At 41.8% G+C, this 19,493-nt stretch overlaps 2 protein-coding genes across 5 annotated transcripts in view; one reads left to right on the forward strand and one right to left on the reverse strand.

Annotated features, from left to right (window-relative positions):
- azin1a (antizyme inhibitor 1a) overlaps positions 1 to 9,193 on the forward strand; it is an 11,154-nt gene extending 1,961 nt beyond the window's left edge. For 2 of the 3 annotated variants that reach the window (XM_017309713.1, XM_017309712.1), the window contains exons 2-12: positions 223 to 344; positions 631 to 841; positions 1,444 to 1,617; positions 1,760 to 1,932; positions 5,665 to 5,799; positions 5,943 to 6,024; positions 6,115 to 6,189; positions 6,280 to 6,445; positions 6,577 to 6,692; positions 7,796 to 8,013; positions 8,104 to 9,193. In XM_017309713.1, coding sequence (XP_017165202.1) covers positions 740 to 841; positions 1,444 to 1,617; positions 1,760 to 1,932; positions 5,665 to 5,799; positions 5,943 to 6,024; positions 6,115 to 6,189; positions 6,280 to 6,445; positions 6,577 to 6,692; positions 7,796 to 8,013; positions 8,104 to 8,218 — 1,356 coding nt within the window. In that variant the 5' untranslated portion in view covers positions 223 to 344; positions 631 to 739 and the 3' untranslated portion in view covers positions 8,219 to 9,193. Of the gene's footprint in view, positions 1 to 222; positions 349 to 630; positions 842 to 1,443; positions 1,618 to 1,759; positions 1,933 to 5,664; positions 5,800 to 5,942; positions 6,025 to 6,114; positions 6,190 to 6,279; positions 6,446 to 6,576; positions 6,693 to 7,795; positions 8,014 to 8,103 lie in introns of all 3 variants that reach the window. The other variant, XM_008431783.2, reaches the window with a different exon arrangement.
- On the reverse strand, positions 8,582 to 12,894 carry LOC103478198 (Krueppel-like factor 10). 2 transcript variants are annotated; one of them, XM_008431785.1, is made up of 4 exons: positions 12,771 to 12,894; positions 12,080 to 12,237; positions 10,087 to 10,933; positions 8,582 to 9,996 (listed from the first exon to the last, which is right to left on the reverse strand). In XM_008431785.1, the coding sequence occupies exons 2-4, from the start codon at positions 12,203 to 12,205 to the stop codon at positions 9,707 to 9,709; spliced, it is 1,263 nt and encodes a 420-aa protein (XP_008430007.1). In that variant the 5' UTR covers positions 12,206 to 12,237; positions 12,771 to 12,894; the 3' UTR covers positions 8,582 to 9,706. The 2 variants fall into 2 exon arrangements, with proteins under 2 accessions (XP_008430007.1, XP_008430006.1); XM_008431784.1 differs by having other exon boundaries at positions 12,080 to 12,319.
- Positions 12,895 to 19,493: the final 6,599 nt, after the last annotated feature.

Below are 19,493 nucleotides of genomic sequence, written 5' to 3' on the forward strand. Positions count from 1 at the left end.
TATAATGGCCTTAGCCTCCAATTTTTTAATTTTTTTACTAAAAAAAGTGATAGTTTATTTGTCAATAAGTACACTAAACTAGTAATTTAGTGTACTTATTGACAAATAATAGTTTATCTAGTCGGAAAACCATTATTGAGCTACTACCTGCTATGGTTTTTGTCTGTTAACTTGGTCAGAAATTGTTTTGTCTTCCTCTCTGTCCTGTCTGGTTCTCTGCAGGTGTACAACAACTACCCAGAGGATCTAGGGGCAGCTCTTTACAGAGAGCCGTTTGACTTCAACGCCGAGCCGCCTTGGGATCCTAGCTGATAGCGGACGAGTTCCTCACTGGACTCCTCCATGTAGGTACATTGATGCCTCTTATCAGAGGATACACAAAGAGCATTTTCGCGTACCTTTTTTTTTTCACGCAGTCTATCTCAGTTGGGAAGCTACTTCTGTTCAGCCTCTGTTGCACATAAATTGCAGAATGGTTATATTTAGATTCAAACCTCTTAGATGTATTTTTGGCTTTTTGTTGCAAAAAAAAACCCATTGCACATTTTTTTTCCAGCTACAGACTTTCTAATTACACTTAAATATTCCCATTGCTTCTTTAATATTTTTGCTTTTTTTTTTCCTCCACAGTTTGTTGTGTAAATCTAGGACCCCGGGGGCTCGACGTGCAGCCACAAAAACCTCTCTTGACCAGCTCCATTCTTTATGCCTGTCGGGTCAGAAGACAAAGATCCAGAGGATGAAAGGCATCACAGATGAACCGCAGTATTCTGTCAGCTTCCTGGACGGAGGCACCGCCCTAAGTGATGTGATTAATAATCACATTGAACAACAAACACTGGTGAATGATCTCCACCTTCTCTAAATATGGCTTTGCTTTGGAAAGTTTTTGTTAGATTCAGGGCCGTTACTGTTATAGTCTGTTGGTTTAAACCTTTTCCAAACTTACCAAAGCGAATGTGAGCTGACTGGAGCTCGGCCTGCCACCATAACAAATTTTGCTGGATGATAAACTGTTCCAGACGTTATTGCGATTAACGATAATATTGTTGTTTTGAGACCATTTTCAAGTAATATAATAATAATGGGATAATAATGCAAGAACATTTTCTTAAAGATACATAAGCTTTAAATTCTGGTGAAAGTTTAACACTGGAATGGTAAGATATTTTAAAAATCCAAAATAAATGAACAAAAACAACAGAACAAATAAAATGACTTATGAAGTCTATGTAAACAAAACTGTCCTTAAAAAAATGGCTATTTGAGAGCAAGGCAAACAGACTGAAGACTTTTGTCTTCCAATTTTTTGTAAAAAGAGAAAACAATAAATCACACTAATGAAAATGATTGAGTTTGTGTTAATTTATCATGCAATTAATTTATCGCGTCAGGGCTAGTTGGTACATCTTAATATCATAATTCTGCTCTCGCTCTTTGCAGTCTGAGAAGAGTGCTTTCTTTGTCGCTGACCTGGGAGTGATCATGCGGCAGCACGTTCGCTGGCGAACTCACATGCCCCAAATTCGTCCTTACTATACTGTTAGATGCAACAGCAGCCCAGCAGTGATTGAGGTTCTCGCTGCTCTTGGCTCCGGGTTCACATGCTCCAACAAGGTAATGCTCACACCTTACAGGAGTTCTGCTGTCTATCGGTTTGGTACGGTGGGCATGAAGTGTTTCATTTTAGCAGAACGTCAAGATGCCTGCATTGCTTCTTTCTCTGCTAATTTAACACAGGCCTGTTTCTGAATTCCAGTCTGAACTGGAGCTCGTGCAGAGCCATGGGATTCCCTCCGAAGACATCATCTACAACGGCGTTTGCAAACAAGTCTCCCACATAAAATACACAGCTAAAAACGGCATCGACCTCCTTGTGTGTGATAACGAAGCAGAGCTGCGCAAGATTTCTCGCTGCCACCCTAATGCCAAGTAAGTCGGTGCTTGATTTTCCAGTCAGTGGACTGATTCACTTTGAAAGAGGTGCTGTGTTCAGAATTTGTTGATGATTTCAATCCCCACTTTCGGTAAAGCTTAGACCTGCTGCTACTGGAATTAACTATGAGATTCTAAAATAAGATTTTTATATTAGATTTTATTATTAAATTATCATTCTATCTAGCTTTCCATGAGCATTATTTTTTATATTAGAAGTTGATGTGATAATAATAATGTAATCATTATTGAATTGACATTTTGAGCTAGCTTCTTAGTATCATTTAGTTTTACTCAGACGTCAGTGAGACTCTAAAGTTTCTAAAATCCTGTCATGGCCTCCAAGAGGTTCCAAGCTTAAAAAGGTAAAACTTCACTGTATTACGTCATGTTATGTTACAATGATATTTTATTTACAGAGACTTCATAATCCATTTTATTTTTGATTTTGGTTGTGTGATGTTTTTTTATTTTCCTTTTATTTATTATTTTTGGTTGTTGTGTTTTATTTTGGATATTTAAAATTTCTTCCAGTTTCTATGTTAAGTGTTCTGTACAAACTTAGTTTATTCATCTTTGGAAGGCTGAATTTGCATTATTAGGACATTATTTTAGGATATTGACAATGGCCAAAGTCGTGGTTTTTTTTTTTTTTTTGCAGAACTGATTTTGGCACAAAAAAAAATCTAAAATATTTTCTTGCTAAAAAATTATTTAGGGAAAAAAAGACATAGAGGGGGTACTGGAGAGTGCCCCTCCTGGGGACTCCCTTGTTCTACTGGGGGACTTCAGCGCTCACGTGGGCAATGACGGTGAGACCTGGAGGGGCGTGGTTGGGAGGAACGGCCCCCCCGATCTGAACTTGAGTGGTGTTCTGTTGTTGGACTTCTGTGCTCGTCACGGATTGTCCATCACAAACACCATGTTCAAGCATAAGGGTGTCCATATGTGCACTTGGCACCAGGATTCCCTAGGTTCTTTATACGTATGTCTCTCTATGAGGTGGATTTTGTCATTGTTTCATCGGATCTGCGACCGTATGTCTTGGACACTCGGGTGAAGAGAGGTGCGGAGCTGTCCACTSACCACTACCTGGTAGTGAGTTRGCTCCGGTGGTGGGGTAGGAAGCCGGTCAGACCTGGCAGGCCCAAACCTTTAGTGAGGGTCTGCTGGGAACGTCTGGCAGAGTCCCCTGTGAGATGGAGCTTTAACTCCCATCTCCGGCAGAACTTCGAACACGTTCCGGGGGAGGTTGGAGACATTGAGTCTGAGTGGACCATGTTTCATGCCTCCATTGCCGAGGCGGCTTATCAGAGCTGTGGCCGCAAGGCTGTTGGTGCCTGGCGCAGCGGCAACCCTCAAACCCGTTGGTGGACGCCTTTGGTGAGGGAAGAAGGAGTCCTATCGGGCCTTTTTGGCCTGTGGGACTCCAGAAGCAGCTGATGGGTACCAGCGAGCAAAGCGGCATGCGGCTCGGGTGGTCGCTGAGGCAAAAACTCGGGCGTGGGAGGAGTTTGGAGAGGCCATGGAGAAAGACTTTTGTACGGCTTCTAGGCGATTCTGGTCCACCATCCAGCGTCTCAGGAGGGGGAAGCAGTGCAGCACCAACACTGTTTATAGTGGGGATGGWGTGCTGCTGACCTCAACTCGGGACGTTGTGGGCCGGTGGGCAGAATACTTCGAAGACCTCCTCAATCCCACCAACATGCCTTCTGTTGAGGAAGCTGAGCCTGGGGACTCTGGGTTGGGCTCTCCAATCTCTGGGGACGAGGTCGCCGAGGTGGTCAAAAAACTCCTCGGTGGCAGGGCCCCGGGGTGGATGAGATCCGCCCGGAGTTCCTTAAGGCTCTGGATGTTGTAGGGTTGCGTTTGCTCACGCGACTTTGCAATATCGCATGGACATCGGAGGCAGTTCCCCTGGATTGGCAGACTGGGGTGGTGGTCCCCCTGTTCAAAAATGGGGACCGGAGGGTGTGCTCCAATTACAGGGGGGTCACACTCTTAAGTCTCCCTGGTAAGGTCTATTCAGGGGTCCTGGAGGTTAGGGTCCGTCGGATAGTCGAACCTCGGATTCAGGAAGAGCAGTGTGGTTTTCGTCCTGGTCGTGGAACACTGGACCAGCTCTACACCCTCAGCAGGGTCCTGGAGGGTGCATGGGAGTTCACCCAACCAGTCTACATGTGTTTTGTGGACTTGGAGAAGACGTTCGACCGTGTCCCCAGAGGAGCTTTGTGGGGGGTTCTCCGGGAGTATGGGGTACCGGGCCCTTTGATACGGGCTGTCAGGTCCTTGTATGACCGGTGTCAGAGTCTGGTCCDCATTGCCGGCAGTAAGTCGGGCTCGTTTCCGGTGAGAATTGGACTCCGCCAAGGCTGCCCCTTGTCACCGATACTGTTCATTATTTTCATGGATAGAATTTCTAGGCGCAGCCGAGGTGTTGAGGGGATCCGTTTTGGTGGCCTTAGGATCGCATCTCTGCTTTTTGCAGATGATGTGGTCCTGTTGGCTTCATCAGATTGTGATCTGCAGCTCTCGCTGGAGCGGTTCGCAGCCAAGTGTGAAGCGACCGGGATGATGCTCAGTGCCTCCAAATCCGAGGCCATGGTCTTGAGCCGGAAAAGGGTAGAAGGTGCCTTCTCCGGGTCAGAGGGGTCGTCCTGCCTCAAGTGGAGGAGTTTAAGTATCTGGGGATCTTGTTCACGAATGAAGGAAGAAAGGAGTGGGAGATCGACAGGCGGATTGGGGCAGCGTCTGCCGTAAAGCAGGCGCTGTACCGGTTTGTCGTGGTGAAGAGAGAGCTGAGTCAAAAAGCGAAGCTCTTGATTTACCTGTCGATCTACGTTCTCACCCTCATCTATGGTCATGAGCTTTGGGTCATGACCGAAAGAACGAGATCCCGGATACAAGCAGCCGAAATGGGTTTCCTCCGCAGGGTGGCTGGGCTCTCCCTTAGAGATAGGGTGAGAAGCTCTGTCTTTCGGAAGGGACTCGGAGTAGAGCTGCTGTTCCTCCACGTCGAGAGGAGCCAGTTGAGGTGGCTCGGGCATCTGGTCAGGATGCCTCCTGGTCGCCTCCCTGGTGAGGTGTTCCGGGCACGTCCCACCGGGAGGAGGCCTCGGGGAAGACCCAGGACACGCTGGAGGGACTATGTCTCTCGGCTGGCCTGGGAACGCCTTGGGATTCCCCCGGAGGAGCTGGAAGAAGTGGCTGGGGGAGAGGGAAGTCTGGGCCTCCCTTCTGAAGCTGCTGCCCCCGCGACCCGACCCCGGATAAGCGGCAGAAAATGGATGGATGGATGGAAAAAATACATTTTCCATTATTTTAGGAAGGTGATTATGTAGTACTTGAAATGGTCTTAAAACAACACTATTATAATTTACTGTATGGTAATAACTATTGGGACAGGTTATCATCTGAAAATTGTCCAGTTGTGACCACTGGAGTATCGTGTCTAGTTGGTGTAGCAAAAGACTTCCTGTAGCTCATGCTAATTACTTCTTTAGCAGAGCGCTAACCAGGGTAAGTAATCAAGTTTGGTTCTGGTGTTAAAACACCTGACGGTAGTTAAAAATGTAATTGCACCACCTTGAACAATGGACATCCAAAGAACATAACCAGGTTTATTTCTGTACCTACTGTGAAAGAAGCTGGACATTTGACCCAACACCAAATTGTTGAGTGAACTTCCACATCAGTAGCTGCTGCTCTTTCTGCCATGCGTCGATCCAGGCTGCTGCTGCAGGTGTCCACCGAGGCCTGTAACCCAGACGACGAGATGGGCATAACGTTCGGCTGCTCCCTCAAAGACTGCAGGCGTCTGCTGGAGAGCGCGAAGGACCTTGGTGTGCAAGTTGTGGGAGTCAGGTGAGACGCGCTGAAAATCATCCTTAACAAACACACTGAAGTGATTCAACAACAGCAACTCATTCCTGAGAAAATAATATTTTGCAGGAAACCGAATAAAACTGGACTTTGTGCGACTGTGACGAGCGTCTTCTCCCTTTCAGGTCCCACATTTCCAGCACATGTGACGATGTCCAGGTTTACAGTCATGCAATCTCTGATGCCCGTTGCATCTTTGACATGGGTGTAAGTACTATAAATTTAAAAGTGAACTGGTTTTAGTTTCGGCTCCAGAGACATGTAGAAAAAGTTATATTTTGCTTTCGTCTCCTGCAGGAGGAGGTCGGTTTCAGCATGAACATCTTGGACATTGGAGGCGGATTCAGTGGCTCTGAGACTCAGCTGGAAATGGTCAGCTGTACTTTCAAGATTTTTCAAGACATATTTGGTATAGCTTAGACTTACATTTCCTAACTTTCTGTCATGTTTTTTTTCTTTTAGATCAACTGTGCTGTTATGTCCATGGTGGACCTTTACTTCCCTTCTTCAACTGGAGTCTCCATTATTGCAGAACCCGGAAGCTTCTTTGTGTCCACTGCATTCACTCTTGCTGTGAACGTCATTTCCAAAGCGGTGATGGGTCGTGATTGCCAGGACCAGAAACAAAGTAGGTGGAACAACGCTTTGTGGTTAAGATGAATAATTTAATTTGATGTGTTTACGGGATTAATTAAAGCTTTCGGTCACCTTTAGACTGTGTATTTTGAAGTATTAAGTAAACTCTACATCCTTGAACAGGTGAGCTGTCTGCCAATGAGGAGCCAGAGTTCCAGTATTACATGAACGAGGGGGTGTACGGATCATTTTCAAGCAAGCTCTCAGAAACAGTGATTGCAGCACCATCTGTTCACAAGGTGAGTCTCAACAACATTCCGCACATAGAACATGCAAAGCCAACAAGACTGTTCTTTCCATACCTTAAAGTAAGGGTGCACCGATTACAGTTCCGATTCCGATTTTGGCCAATACAGAATTTTTTATCTGAAAAGTCAGTAAGTAAATCAACAAAATTGATAAGTTAGCAACAGTGGGGTGACTATGGTTAACCATGCACATTAAAGACAGTCGTCATTTACATTTGTGGTCTGATTTTAGCTATTTAATCTAATTTTAACTGCAGTTGTTTAGAGCCATAAGATACGCCGCTTTATCTTGGAGAATAAACATCTACACTTTAAGACCGTTGCTCAGGTTGTATGTTGTACTGTGGAGGGACGTCACATATATCGACATTAACATCGGTTTTGGCCAATATTTGTTGTTGTTTTAACTGCCTTCTGTATCAGTCTTCCTCGTGAGCTCGTCTCTGAGCTGCATAAATCAAAGTCTGCCAAGACTAGAGAAAGCTTCTGGTTCAGCAACAGGCTGTCGTTTTTTTTTGTTTTTCCAGCAGATGGTGCACATTCCTGTGCTTTTCCAGGTTTCCTAGTTGTTTGGAAATGATCCCAACAATCAACTGATCAAGCAGACTAGTGCAGGCTCAGATAATGGAACTTGACGTCTAACACAGACTACATTCAGCTGTGAAAACAACCTCATTCAATAGTGTAGTATAGCGTTATGTCTAATGTGCTTTAAATTGCCAATAGTAGGGCTAAATCAGCCCTGATTTTCTTAGTTTTTGGAGATCAGCTGATACTTAGATGTGAAACTGATCTGCACAGTGGCCAACTTAGCAGCTTTGGTGCTACATTTAAGGACCTTTCTGACAAAGATCAGAATTGACAAGTCAGACTTTTTAGAAATCTGTGATCAAGTAGAAAATTGCAATTGGTTCATCCCTAGCTAGACGGTATGCATGGCATGTCTTTGAGGATTTGTTCACTTTTTTTTTTTTACAAACCTTTCTACAAATATGACATCGCAATCACAGATAAGGGAACATCACTTCAACAAATCTGATCTGTCCCTTTAATGTCCAGTGGTTTAATGATTCTATTTGATGCCTTTTGGACAGGATACGTCTCTGGACCTCCCAGTGTTCAGCAGCAGCTTGTGGGGCCCCTCTGGGGACGACCTGGACCAAGTGGTGGACCACTGCCTGCTACCTGAGCTCGACACGGGGGACTGGCTGCTGTTTCCACATGCCGGAGCCTACACTCTGGGTCAACCTCTGTTCCCTCCCACTGACTCAACACCATCCCCTGTCCACTATGTAATATCCTCGAGAGACTGGTGAGGATCTCTCTGAAGATTTTCTTCTGCAATCAAAAGGAATAAGTTATTTTTATTTTTTCTTTACATGTTTGCTGTTTCCTTCTTTAGGGTAGAAATGCAGGATGCTGGTGTAACCAGTGAGACTACGATGAAGAACTTCTCCTGGATCCCGTATTTCCTCGGCTCCTGCCAAACAGAAGCGGCACTGTCTGTTCCAGCTTAGCAACCTGCCGACCAGGAAGGCTTTCGGCTTCTCCTACTGGTTTACGCTGCTATTGTCCTTCACCTTGATGAACTCATTAAGCCAGTTGCGCAGATATGTGTAAAAGCACTGGGACCAGGTAGATCTAACCTTATCCTCAACTCTGATGAGATTACAACCTGAAAATCAAACAGTACATGTCAAATAGTACGCAGCAGAATTATTTCAGAATTACTCAAGTATTTCATGTTATTAGCATCCCATTAAATTTCAGTTTACTGAATTAGGTATATGTAGAATTGTTGTGATTATATATTTAACTGATGTATTTACTACTTCTGCTAGTGTTGCCAGTCTCAGTAAATTGCATATGAGTGATTGAAATGTTGCTCTGAAAAAAATGTTTTTATTACACTTGTATTTATAATTTTTATTGCCTTGCATAATTTATTATATATGACAAGCTTAACTCCCATCAGTTCATTCAAAAATCTACTATTTTCAGTTATCATTGGTGTCGCAGTGGCATCTGCTCCTTGCAGAAAACATAGACTGTTTCAGCCCGGTGCGGTTCGAAAGCAAAAGTTAAGTGATCACCAGTTAGCTGGTGTGTTTGTGTTTTGACAAAGTGCAGAGCGGCTTTCCGAAAAGGGCCAGCAGGTTGCCGCCACAGCATTAGACAGCATGTGCTGCAGATGGAACAGGGTAAGTGTTGATGGATAAGGAATCAGCTGCAACAGAAAGGGACATTTTAGTAACAAAACAGTACGTTTGTAATTCTATAAACTTCACATTCTCTTATTTATACTGGATACATGTGTTGCAAGAATATTGCCAGAGTTTTTGACAATGCAAGGTTGCTTGCATTGCATGTGTCACATCTGTAAAGTCGTCTCCCAAGTCTCTGTCTAAGAAAAAAACTGGTAAGGCACTTGCCTTCTGTTAAATTTCTGCTGTAGCTTGTCAAAATGAACATTAATAAACACCTGAATGATGTGGCTGTGTGTTACTGGGTTTTTTCATTTCTCTCATCAAAAGCGGGGCTGCCATGCATCTGTGTCACTGGGACCTGACCACCACTAGCAGGCAAGACAGGAGAAGTATCTTTCCCAAACACACAAGTGAGACAAACGGTGCAGGGTTTGAACCAGCAACCTACCCTACCGATTACAGGATAAACTCCTACCATCATTACCCCAGAAACATGCAAACCCTTGATCTCAATATTGACCTCAAGCTACAAAGTTTGCTTTGTAATACTGTGTTCCGAACAAAAACTAAACATTGCACAAACATTGTTTAAAAATAATATATTTCATAAGGAACGAGCAGACTGGTCAAATAAAAAAACAAAAAGACAGAAAAACAAAAAGTTGCAGGAAACAAGAGCTCATGGAAGAGAGCTTGGTTCCTCTCCATACACACAGCAGTGCTCAACCTGTGTTGCACTTTTTAAGTGGAAAAACAAATATCTGCAAATTCAGCCACAAAAAGTTTTTGTTTGGCCTTTCAGCAATTGGAGTGTCTCGCGAGAGCGTTCGTAGAGGAGACTTTAATAGCAGTGGACACGGTGAGGTCTGCGACGGGGCTGATCCCTAATGCCCAGAAGGGTTTCTTCCTCGCCACAAAGTGTCGTTGGGCGTGCTTAGCCAGGTGATCGCTGCGCATGAAGCGGCTGAGGCACATGGGGCACTTAAACCTTTTCTCTCCGGTGTGTGTTCGACGATGGCGGGAAAGCTCATCTGAACGAGCAAATCGCCTCTCGCAGCCCTCCCACTTGCATTTGAAGGGTTTCTCACCTGTTGGGACAAAGACAGAGGGGATTTGACTCTTACTATGTGCTTGAATCATCAGCAAGATCACACTTCTTGAGATTCTTCATCTCTTACCTGTGTGTGTCCTCATGTGGGCCTTGAGATGGGAGCTCTTGAAGTAGGTCTTGCCACAGTCCTCATGAGGGCAAACATGACTGCGCACACGTGATGACTCTCTTTGCAGAGCGGCGCTCCTTTGCTCCAATGCGGCACACCCAGGAGCAGGGGCAATGGGTGCAAACCTGGTTCCACTAGATGTCATCTGCGCTTGCTGAAGGTTCCAGACGGCAGGCACTGATGATTGGGGGACAAGAAACACTATGGGGCCTTTCACCACCTGACCCTCTACTAACAGGATACGTGGAGGGGAACCTGTTGGTATCAGTGGTGATCCAAGTTTCTGCTGTGAAGCGTGTGAGTGTGTGATTGCTAATGGAATAGACGAAGAGGTTATGACACTGTTTTGCGATCTAATGGTGGATGTGGAGGACACGGGAACGATCTGGCTAAAGACTGGTACACGAGAAACTAGCGTGATTTCAGCCGGAACTGAAGGGGCCATGTTTGATCTATCGTCCGGTTTTATCCGACTCATCTGGATCTGGCTGAGTTCAAAGTGCGCTGATGCATCTTTGGAGGTTTTCTGTTTTGCAACAGTCTTATCAGAGTCTCTGTTAGTCCAACTGTTAGAGGCGTCCACATTCGTTTTAGAGTCCTGCGCAAGAGACGCCGAGGCTGTGTCTTCTTGCAAGGGTTGATGAGTGCTACAGGAGCAGTGCTGGATATCCGCAGTGTGGCGGATCACGCTAGTGCACTGGTACTTCTGGGAAATGGCTGCATCCTCTGGAGAGTGATGCAGTTTATGCGGTGACCCTGAAAGTGTGGCCTCACAGTCGGGTGGGCTGTAGGGTGGCGTCATGCACTGCAAGAAAAATCAAAGAGTGGAACTAGGTTTTCAGTTCTACTGCCAATCCACTCACACCACTTAATATTTTTGCAGGTTATGAACACAAATTTTGTTGTATTTTGCTGAGATAGACCAACATAAAGTAGTGGATTACCAAAAATGGGTCAAGAGGATGCATGGTTTTTATTGTGTTAATTTGCAGGACACAGACACATCTCTTAACAGCTTCTTCCAGGATAGCCCTGTGAATAGTTTCATCTTTCTGCCTGTCAACTTTGACGATCTTCACTGTCCTTCCCTATAAAACACCAACAGTATGGATGCTGCTGCCACCCTGTTTAACTTTAGAGATCATTTGTTCAGGGTGTCAGCTATCCACATTTGGAGGCCAACAAACTTTTTTATTATCTGTTCAGACAACCTTTACAACATTTCACTGAGTCACCTATAGGATTGTGGCAAGCTGGAAATGGGACCTCTAATGTGTTTCTTTCAACACTGGCTTTCTTCTTACCACCCTTCCATTAAGGTCCAGATTCCTGGAGTGCTCCACTAATAGTGTTAACAGAGATACTTTGGCTATCGTGGCCGCTTCTTTCTCTAATCCTCTACTTGATTCACCCGTGAGTTGAGTTAGATCACCAGGTCTGGGTAGGTTTTTAGTTGAGTAATACTTGACTTACAGATGATAGATTGAACAGCACTCCATGAGATGTCCAAAATTTGGATAACTTTTGGAGCCTAACCTTCCTTTAAATCTCAAAAACTTTATCCCTGGCCAGTCTGTTATGTCCCTTGGTCTTCATGATGCTCTTAGTTCATTTAAAGTCTCCAAAAAAAAACATAAATGTCTTCACAGAACTGTACAGTTATGCATGTTGCACTTTTTTTTTTTTTTACATTTTGCTTGAGAAAATTTTCAATTTACAGATGCAACCCTAAAGGTGTGGGAGGTGGGGGGGGGGGGGGGGACAAATTTGGAAATATGCTAGCCACTCCACTGGAACACCCAGAGAATCATGTTCAGCACCCATATGAACATCTTCTAGTGCCGCCACTATGCGCTAATTTGTGTTGGTCCGTCAAATAAAAGCTAGCCAAAAGAAAATGAAGAAAAGAAAGAAAACAATATGACATTCACTGAAACTATAATTCACTTACAAAAGACGACTCATGCATCGCAGAAAGACCAGAGGTCACGGAGTCATCCTCTGAGCATTCTGAGGAGGGGGTGAGGGGTCTGGGCTGTTTGGGCCTGAAGTTCCTCGTCTTCCAGTGCTCGGTCATGGAGATCAGAGCTTCCACGGCCCAGAGGTCACCTGCACCCATTGAACAAGGCTGGAAATCAGGCCGGGTGTCTAACACCTCACTTTGGTCCATTTCAATTTTCATTCTAGAGATCTGACAGACAAAAACAAGGGAGAAGTGTTGAGAATTTTCACCCGGCTTCATACAGTAATGTCTAATGCCTCGCTGACAGTCATCCTGTGGAGGTTATTTAGTTTTCACGTTTATTGATTCAGCTATTTCCAGGACTTGGGGAGGGAGCGCATGAAACCGGCATGATCAGCTGGTGTTCTTCACTCACTCCCCTTTCACCTAGTTTCTAGTGGAAGCAGAGAGTGGTTACAAAACAACCAGACAACCCCTTTATGGCAGGGGTCTGGCACAGACCACCAGAGCCGGCCATCCTTCTCCCTCCTGTCTGCCACAAGGATAAAATGCATAGCAGGTTGCAAAGATAAAGCAGTCTTATCCGTGCAAAAGTAATCTTTTCAAAGAAATGTTATCTAATTTATGCAATATTTCTTTTTTCTTCTTTTTTTAAGTGAAATTAAAAAATCTTACTTACATCTATGTTGGATTGGGTGATTTTGTTTTTTTTCCCTGAGGGGGTCAGTCTATAGGTTTCACCTTTAGGTCAGCCCTGTCGTCTGTGCGTGAATATCTGAGAGCAGAATTTGATGTTTCCCACTTTTCTTCTCTCGACCTGTTTCTCATTCATGGTCTCAAATGCGACGGGGGGGGAGACTAAGGGGCGGGGCTTATCGCGGTGACCAATAAACCGAATAGGTGTGCTGAGGTGCCGGCCAATAGGAGGAGAACTCGATGCGTGATCCAAGGCTGATACGGACGTGGAGGCTGCATGGTACACAACGCCTTTGACATGTGGGAAAGGCAACGCAACACACACACTCTCTGTCACACACACACGCACACGCACGCACGCACACTCGCTCTGTCTATCTTGAATTACTCTCCTAATTCTCTGTCGGTACAGAAAATGTTTTTCATCGCTCATAGGAAATGAAGATCTTATCTTATATTGTAAGATAATAAAGCCCCCCCAACATATTCGCTTGTTTATTGCACCAAACACGGCACCTTCACTGACTCCCATTTGAATCGTAGGACACACTCTCAACCAAAAAAATAATAATCTTACGCAAGAGCTAAATATGAATATCAATCATATTAGTGATTTTTAGTAGTTTAAACAATATTAAGATACAAATCTTAGACATTTTCATGTGTTTGAATGTTTTTATGGCTTGTTTTGTGACAGAATATCACTTCTCCTTATTACTGGGTTGAACCCTCTCCATCGCATTCAGGACTCCTTAATACTAGATTCAATAATATACTCAAAAAGGTGCTGGAAACATATTATATTTTGCTCCATATTGACATATTGCAGTTGTTGATGATATCACTGATGTAAATATCCTGTTCCTGTAAATATTCACATTACACACCTGCTCTATTGAGTTGCGATCTGGTGACAGTGGAGGTCGTGTTCACAAAGCAACATTAAGACGATTTGAGGTCTGTGACATGGTGAATTGTCCTGCTGGAAGTAACCATCAGAAGATAAAATCTTAATGCTGGAAAGTTGTTTTTTTAATGTAATCCAAATCAATTTTTTCAGTAAAAACATCTGCGCATCAAAAGATAGCAGTTAAAGTGGTTCAGGCATCTGATTAGGCAGCCTCAAAAAGTGCCTCCCATTAGATGGGTGACTGGATAAACACATTAAATAATATGCAGTAGATTAATTCAACATTCAGTATTTATGTTACTTTTCTTTAAAATAGACAGCAACAACTCTTTAGAGGGGGTAAAGAAGATGGGACAGCTTGAATAGCAGTCAATGTAACTTCTGGTCTCTTCTGTGCAACAAAAGCTCAGAACAGCTTTTATTTGCATGTTTATTGCACCAAACATGGAAGCTGCAATGACTCCCCTAAGAATCGTAGGATCTATCTGCTCGCAACCAAAAAAAACAAAAAAACAGTATGAACCTCATGCAGGAAATAAATATGAAGACGTTTGAATTCATATATTGATATAAAAGTGTGTGATTTGCCAGTTTTTAATAGTTAACAGAAATCTAGTCCCTAGGGGGTGAAAGAGGTCAGCCAACAGAAGATGGTGTCAGGCAGTTCTGTGGATTAGGTAAGTCTCAGCTGTCTGGATCTTCCTGCACAGCACACAGAGCCAGAACAAAAGCCTGGCTGTGGGCACACAAAGGAGAAATACACACACAGACAGAGAGTGCTGTTGACTGTCTCTGGCAAGGTAGGATGTTCCTGAAAAGCATATTTGCTAGAAAAGAAGAAAGTCTGGAGGTGAACAGAGTTCATCCTGCATTTATTATTTTATAGCTTAAAATTCTAAACATTTTCGTAACAGTTTCAATGTACCTATAATAACATGTGCGCTCTGTTCTGCCTGCAAGAGTCAAACATTTTCAACAGTTTTCAAAAAGTAAATAAATAAAACTCTCAAAACTTCAGGCGATGTATGTTAGCAAGATCTTCTGACGTACAGTAGTGTGGGAAATCTTCTGGTGAGTTCCTCCACATTAACCAAATTTTTAAAATGCCTAAACATTCAGAAAAAAATCTGGTTGGTATAGAGGAGGTGAGCCAAAAGCAGAGGCTATGGACCTCAAAGCGGATGTACTGCATGTCTTTATTTTCTCTCTCCACCCTATTGCCTCTCAAAATAATTTTCAACATTTTTAAGCTGCATATTTTTGCTAAATTCTCATGTCTTTTCAAAAATAAAGCCCAAAATGAATCACCACCACAGCTGTGGCCTTGACACAAAATATGAACACGTTTCTTTGCCCCTCAAAAGCAGACATCCTTCTTACGCCCCCAGACAATGTACACAGAGGTGGCCAGATGGGCCAGAGAAACTTTTAGAATAGTAATATGACTGTATGATTGTCAGTAGTGGGCACCTGCTAACTAAAATGTTAGTTACACTAATCCGAAAACACTAATCATGAACATCAGCTATGCTAACGCTGAGGCACTACACCAACACAGTATTTAGCGAAAGCTAATGCTAAAGTGCTAACTTCATTTCAAATTATATCTTCCTTTGATACTTCACCCATTGACCACCAATTTAATTTTGACATAATTTCCATGCTCCGTAATGCCCTTGGATAACTCTGTTTATATCTGGTTCACAAATGTCAGTGTTCTATTTTGTTTCTTTCTTTATCTTGTTTGAAATAAAGTCCTTTGAAGGTAAAAGAGAGGCAACGGAACTGGTTTTTCAAAGTTAGCAATAGCGCTAAACCAAAAATTAGCTTCGCTATTAGCACATTAGCAAATTAGTGGGAAGTGTGCCCACCTTGGAGAGCAAATGAGCTAGCATTTTTCCTGGAAAGGTCTGGGAGCCCCCTGTTTATCCTCTTGGGGCGCAACTGCTGACTTGTCTCAAATTCCCAAGTACGTGCAAAACATTGTCGCATTTCATGCCTTATTTACTGCTTGTGGCTGATTCTGTGAAGGTGGTCCAGACGGTTAAGCTGACCTGGCTGTACTAGCAGACTCACAGCTTTCTATTAGCTGTCCCTTTTCAAGACCTGCATTATATTTCTCTGCCGGCAGAGAGAAGTTATTTTAAACTCTTCTTCTCTGGCTAATTATCGTGTTACTCCAGTTGGTAAAAGCAGCTTTTTCCTGGTAGTCCCCAAATTGACACTAGCTGGTGTAATGTTTTAACCTAATCTTTTTTGTTTTAATTCAATCGCTTTTTGATTGTATAATCGTATTTGAAGTTTTGCCATTGTTAAATTGGAAATCTCGTCCAGGAACTTGAACATTTCCTCAGGCTCAAAGGTCACTCCGTTGGCGGCTGAGTTTCCTGGCTCTATCTCTTTGTACCCATATTTAACATCACCACATGTCATCTGATAACCCACTGCCCAGGCAGCTAAAAATAGGACTGGATTTTTATGAAGTTTGTTTGACTTTCCTGTTAAAAAAGGGTACAGGTTTTTACTCACAGGACATTGACCTGATATCTCTCACCTTTGTACTAAACTCTGTGAACAGAAAGGAAGAAAAATGCAGACCTTACATTGTTGCATGATATGTGGAGCGTGCGTACTTACAAAGAAAAAGGTTAAATCGTTTGAATGTAGGTTTTCCATATCTCCCTTTAATTAATTGGGATTTTTGCTCAATCCAATCCCTCAGGTCCTTTCAGGTAATGTTACATCACCAAACAATTAAACAAGAGGACATAAAAATGACAATGGTCACATTTTAAATAATATCTATATCAGAAAGCTGGAACTGAAAATATTTTTGGTCTAAGGAACAAAAGCAGTAGGAAATGCACTTTGTAAAGTCTGATTTTCTTAGTTTTACACAATACTTTACTTGGCATTTGTTCAGTATTAGGTAATGAATACTAAAATGTCATGCTGCATTGGAGAATGTTGGAGATTAAAAATAAAACAAAATGTCCCTTTTATGCCTGCTTCTGATTACTTCTTCAACAAGAAAGCCTCTCATTTCGTTACAATCCCCTCAGGACGTTTTACCATCAGCAGTTAATTTTAAAGACGCGGTATTTGACAACTGTTATTCACCATTTGCCTCACATGTCTCACATGGGGCAGTGCACGAAAGAAATAGCTGCCATTTCTGGCACTAATTTTTATTTCCTTGGAAGAAGGTGAACAGTGCCACCTAGTGGTAAAAGTATAGAAAACCCTGTATAAATTGTCCATTTGACAAAGGGGACCTTTTTAAATAAAGGAAAGAAAATAAGCCAAATATCTTTCTGGGGATATATTAATTTGAAAATATAAATATATATTTCTGTGTATTTCAAACCACTTCCATCCATAATGGAGTGTCCTAATGTACAAGCTTCCTTATACTGTAAAGTTTTTTTCTTCTTCTTGAGATGCAATAAAAATGTGCTTGTTCCACTATATCCTTTATATATTTGGTGCATTCTCTCTGTTTTGATTCTATTACTAACAGAATCATTTAAAAAAAAATTTTATTGCAGCTGAGTGACTTCTCAAATACGGCTCAGTCAGATTTTGGGCTTATTAGAGCACAACATGTACCTTTACAACTTTCTCTGAATTAACTCGAACAGAACAAACTATGTTTTCATTGTAGTTATTTTTTTTTATTATTGTTTTTTATCTTCTTACTCTTAACAGTTCTGTATTTTCACAGACCCTACGTTAACCTCTAAATGCAAGAGCATTTTTTTTTAATGAATGTGACCCTGGGTGAGTCATTACTTCAGCTTGTCAAAATTTCACAAAGAAAAATGTGTTTTATAGAATCTGTCTTTGGTGTAGAAAGAAATACAGATGTTTTTTGAAGTTAGATGTTTTTTGTCAACACTTCCTTCAAGCTATGTTGGACATGAGTGACACAAACAAAATGAAATCTCCAAAGTGTGTTTGGTTCACAGTTGAATAATCTAGAATATGTTTGACCAATCATGAGAAGTACTATAAAACTAGTTTGTGTGCAAGTATTCTAGAAGCGAGTCACAGTTTAGAGAACTTTTTAAAACAATTGGCTGTATGACCCTTTGGCTGTATGACGCCCTCTGTGGGAAGCCATACCTGCCATATCAAAAACTATGAATGTCTAAATGTGTTCTTGGGAAATCTATGGTAGATATTTAACTGTTCTTATTCAGTGACTCTTTTTAAATTAAAGTGTTCTACTCTAATAATACAGGGTTATGATAAATCCAGCAGGTCTTTTCTTCGCATTTTCAGAAAGTATCCACAATTTACAATTTGAATCAACACATCAGTAACCTTCTCTACCTCATGCTAGATCTGCTTTTAGAATATGCATTGTCTACATCCCTAAGGTTCCATGTTTGTTTTAAAGTTTTATTGACTCTAGTGGCCTTTATTTGATAGTGCTATCTTTTTCAATTTAACTACACGTAAAACATTTTCTGAGCTTCACTGAATTAAAATTGCTGTATTTAAAATAGATCAAAATGAGGGTGCATCTTTTTTTATAGAATGGAACCCAATGTACTTGTCCTTTTCCTTATATAGAGCTAGGATTTTAGAAGGTGTTTCATTTTCTCTCTGCCCTGTCTGGCCAGACGCACATATTTTCATTTTTAGTTTGTTTACTTTGGATAGGGTTGTCCTATTGAGAAAAGGAGGAAGCTGGAATTGAACCCACAACTTTCAGATTGCAAGTTGTGGGTTCAACTTGTAATCTCTTTCCACTCAGAGATATTGTCTTTATCATACTGTCATAATTATATTGCTATTGTATTGTTGCCCTTATAAGATTTTCATGACCTATTAAGAGATCTAAGTGTATTTTCCTTATGCTGCCTCATTCACTTTTCAACCATATTTTTTAAATAACTCTAGAGCTGAAGAGAAGACATGAATTAATTAGGATAGTAATCTGATCTTGAATTGAAAAGTCCAAACACTGTTGTCTGTTTTCTCGACAAAATAAATAAGCAAACAAATAAATAAGAAAGAAATAACAAGAGCTTTTTCTTGTAGTATTTTATAGGTATCTGATACTCAAAAACCATTATAGACTTAAGAGTAGTGAATTACAGTATCATTAGCATAAAAGTTAAAAAGCTGAATACAAGTCCTCTGTCAATTTATTCATACAGAGAATTAAACACTAATGGGTTGAGACATGAGCCTTATTGGGTAGAAGCATCTACCTGAATTGCCTAGGTTCTTCTACCTACAAGACACTTTGCAAATATAATACATTCCAAAATATTTCTGCTGATGTGAGTTACATTAACTATTAAGAAACTGTAACTGCTTATGTGTTATGCTTTTCTAAATTTCCATCAAGTATATACTTTTTTCCAACCCTAATGGAGAAAACTATATGAAAGGAAGCTAGCATTATATTAAAAAGCCTTAATATAATCAGCCATTATATGTTTCCAAAGTACTTCCACTATACTAATGCGGTTTACAACAAATGTTCAATGTAGTCTCTTCGTTTGACTGTATGGGTCGGAGATATTGTCTTTATTCTACTGTTTTGTCTTTTCAAGAGAAAAAAATGACATAACTGACTGCTGTCTTTGAACTACTCTTTTTTTATGTACCGACGGCAGTTTAGCACTTAAATACTATCGAGAACTAAATGCATATGAACTAAGACGAAGTATATGCCTTTGGACAGAACCAACACTTTGAAGCTTGATGGTGTTCCTCTCTGCAAAATTGCTCCTGTGGCAATTTTCGAGGCTACTCCGATCCAATTGAACACATTTCCTG

This window comes from Poecilia reticulata, linkage group LG16 (assembly GCF_000633615.1).
Source record: "Poecilia reticulata strain Guanapo linkage group LG16, Guppy_female_1.0+MT, whole genome shotgun sequence".
NCBI classification, from domain to species: Eukaryota; Metazoa; Chordata; class Actinopteri; order Cyprinodontiformes; family Poeciliidae; genus Poecilia; species Poecilia reticulata.

Coding starts and splice junctions, on each gene's coding strand:
- LOC103478198 (XM_008431784.1), bottom strand. CDS start 12,310: ATGAAAATTGAAATGGACCAAAGTGAGGTGTTAGACACCCGGCCTGAT. Junction 10,934..12,079: donor CGATGCATGAGTCGTCTTTT/GTAAGTGAATTA, acceptor TTTTTCTTGCAG/TGCATGACGCCACCCTACAG. Junction 9,997..10,086: donor CCACATGAGGACACACACAG/GTAAGAGATGAA, acceptor TTGTCCCAACAG/GTGAGAAACCCTTCAAATGC.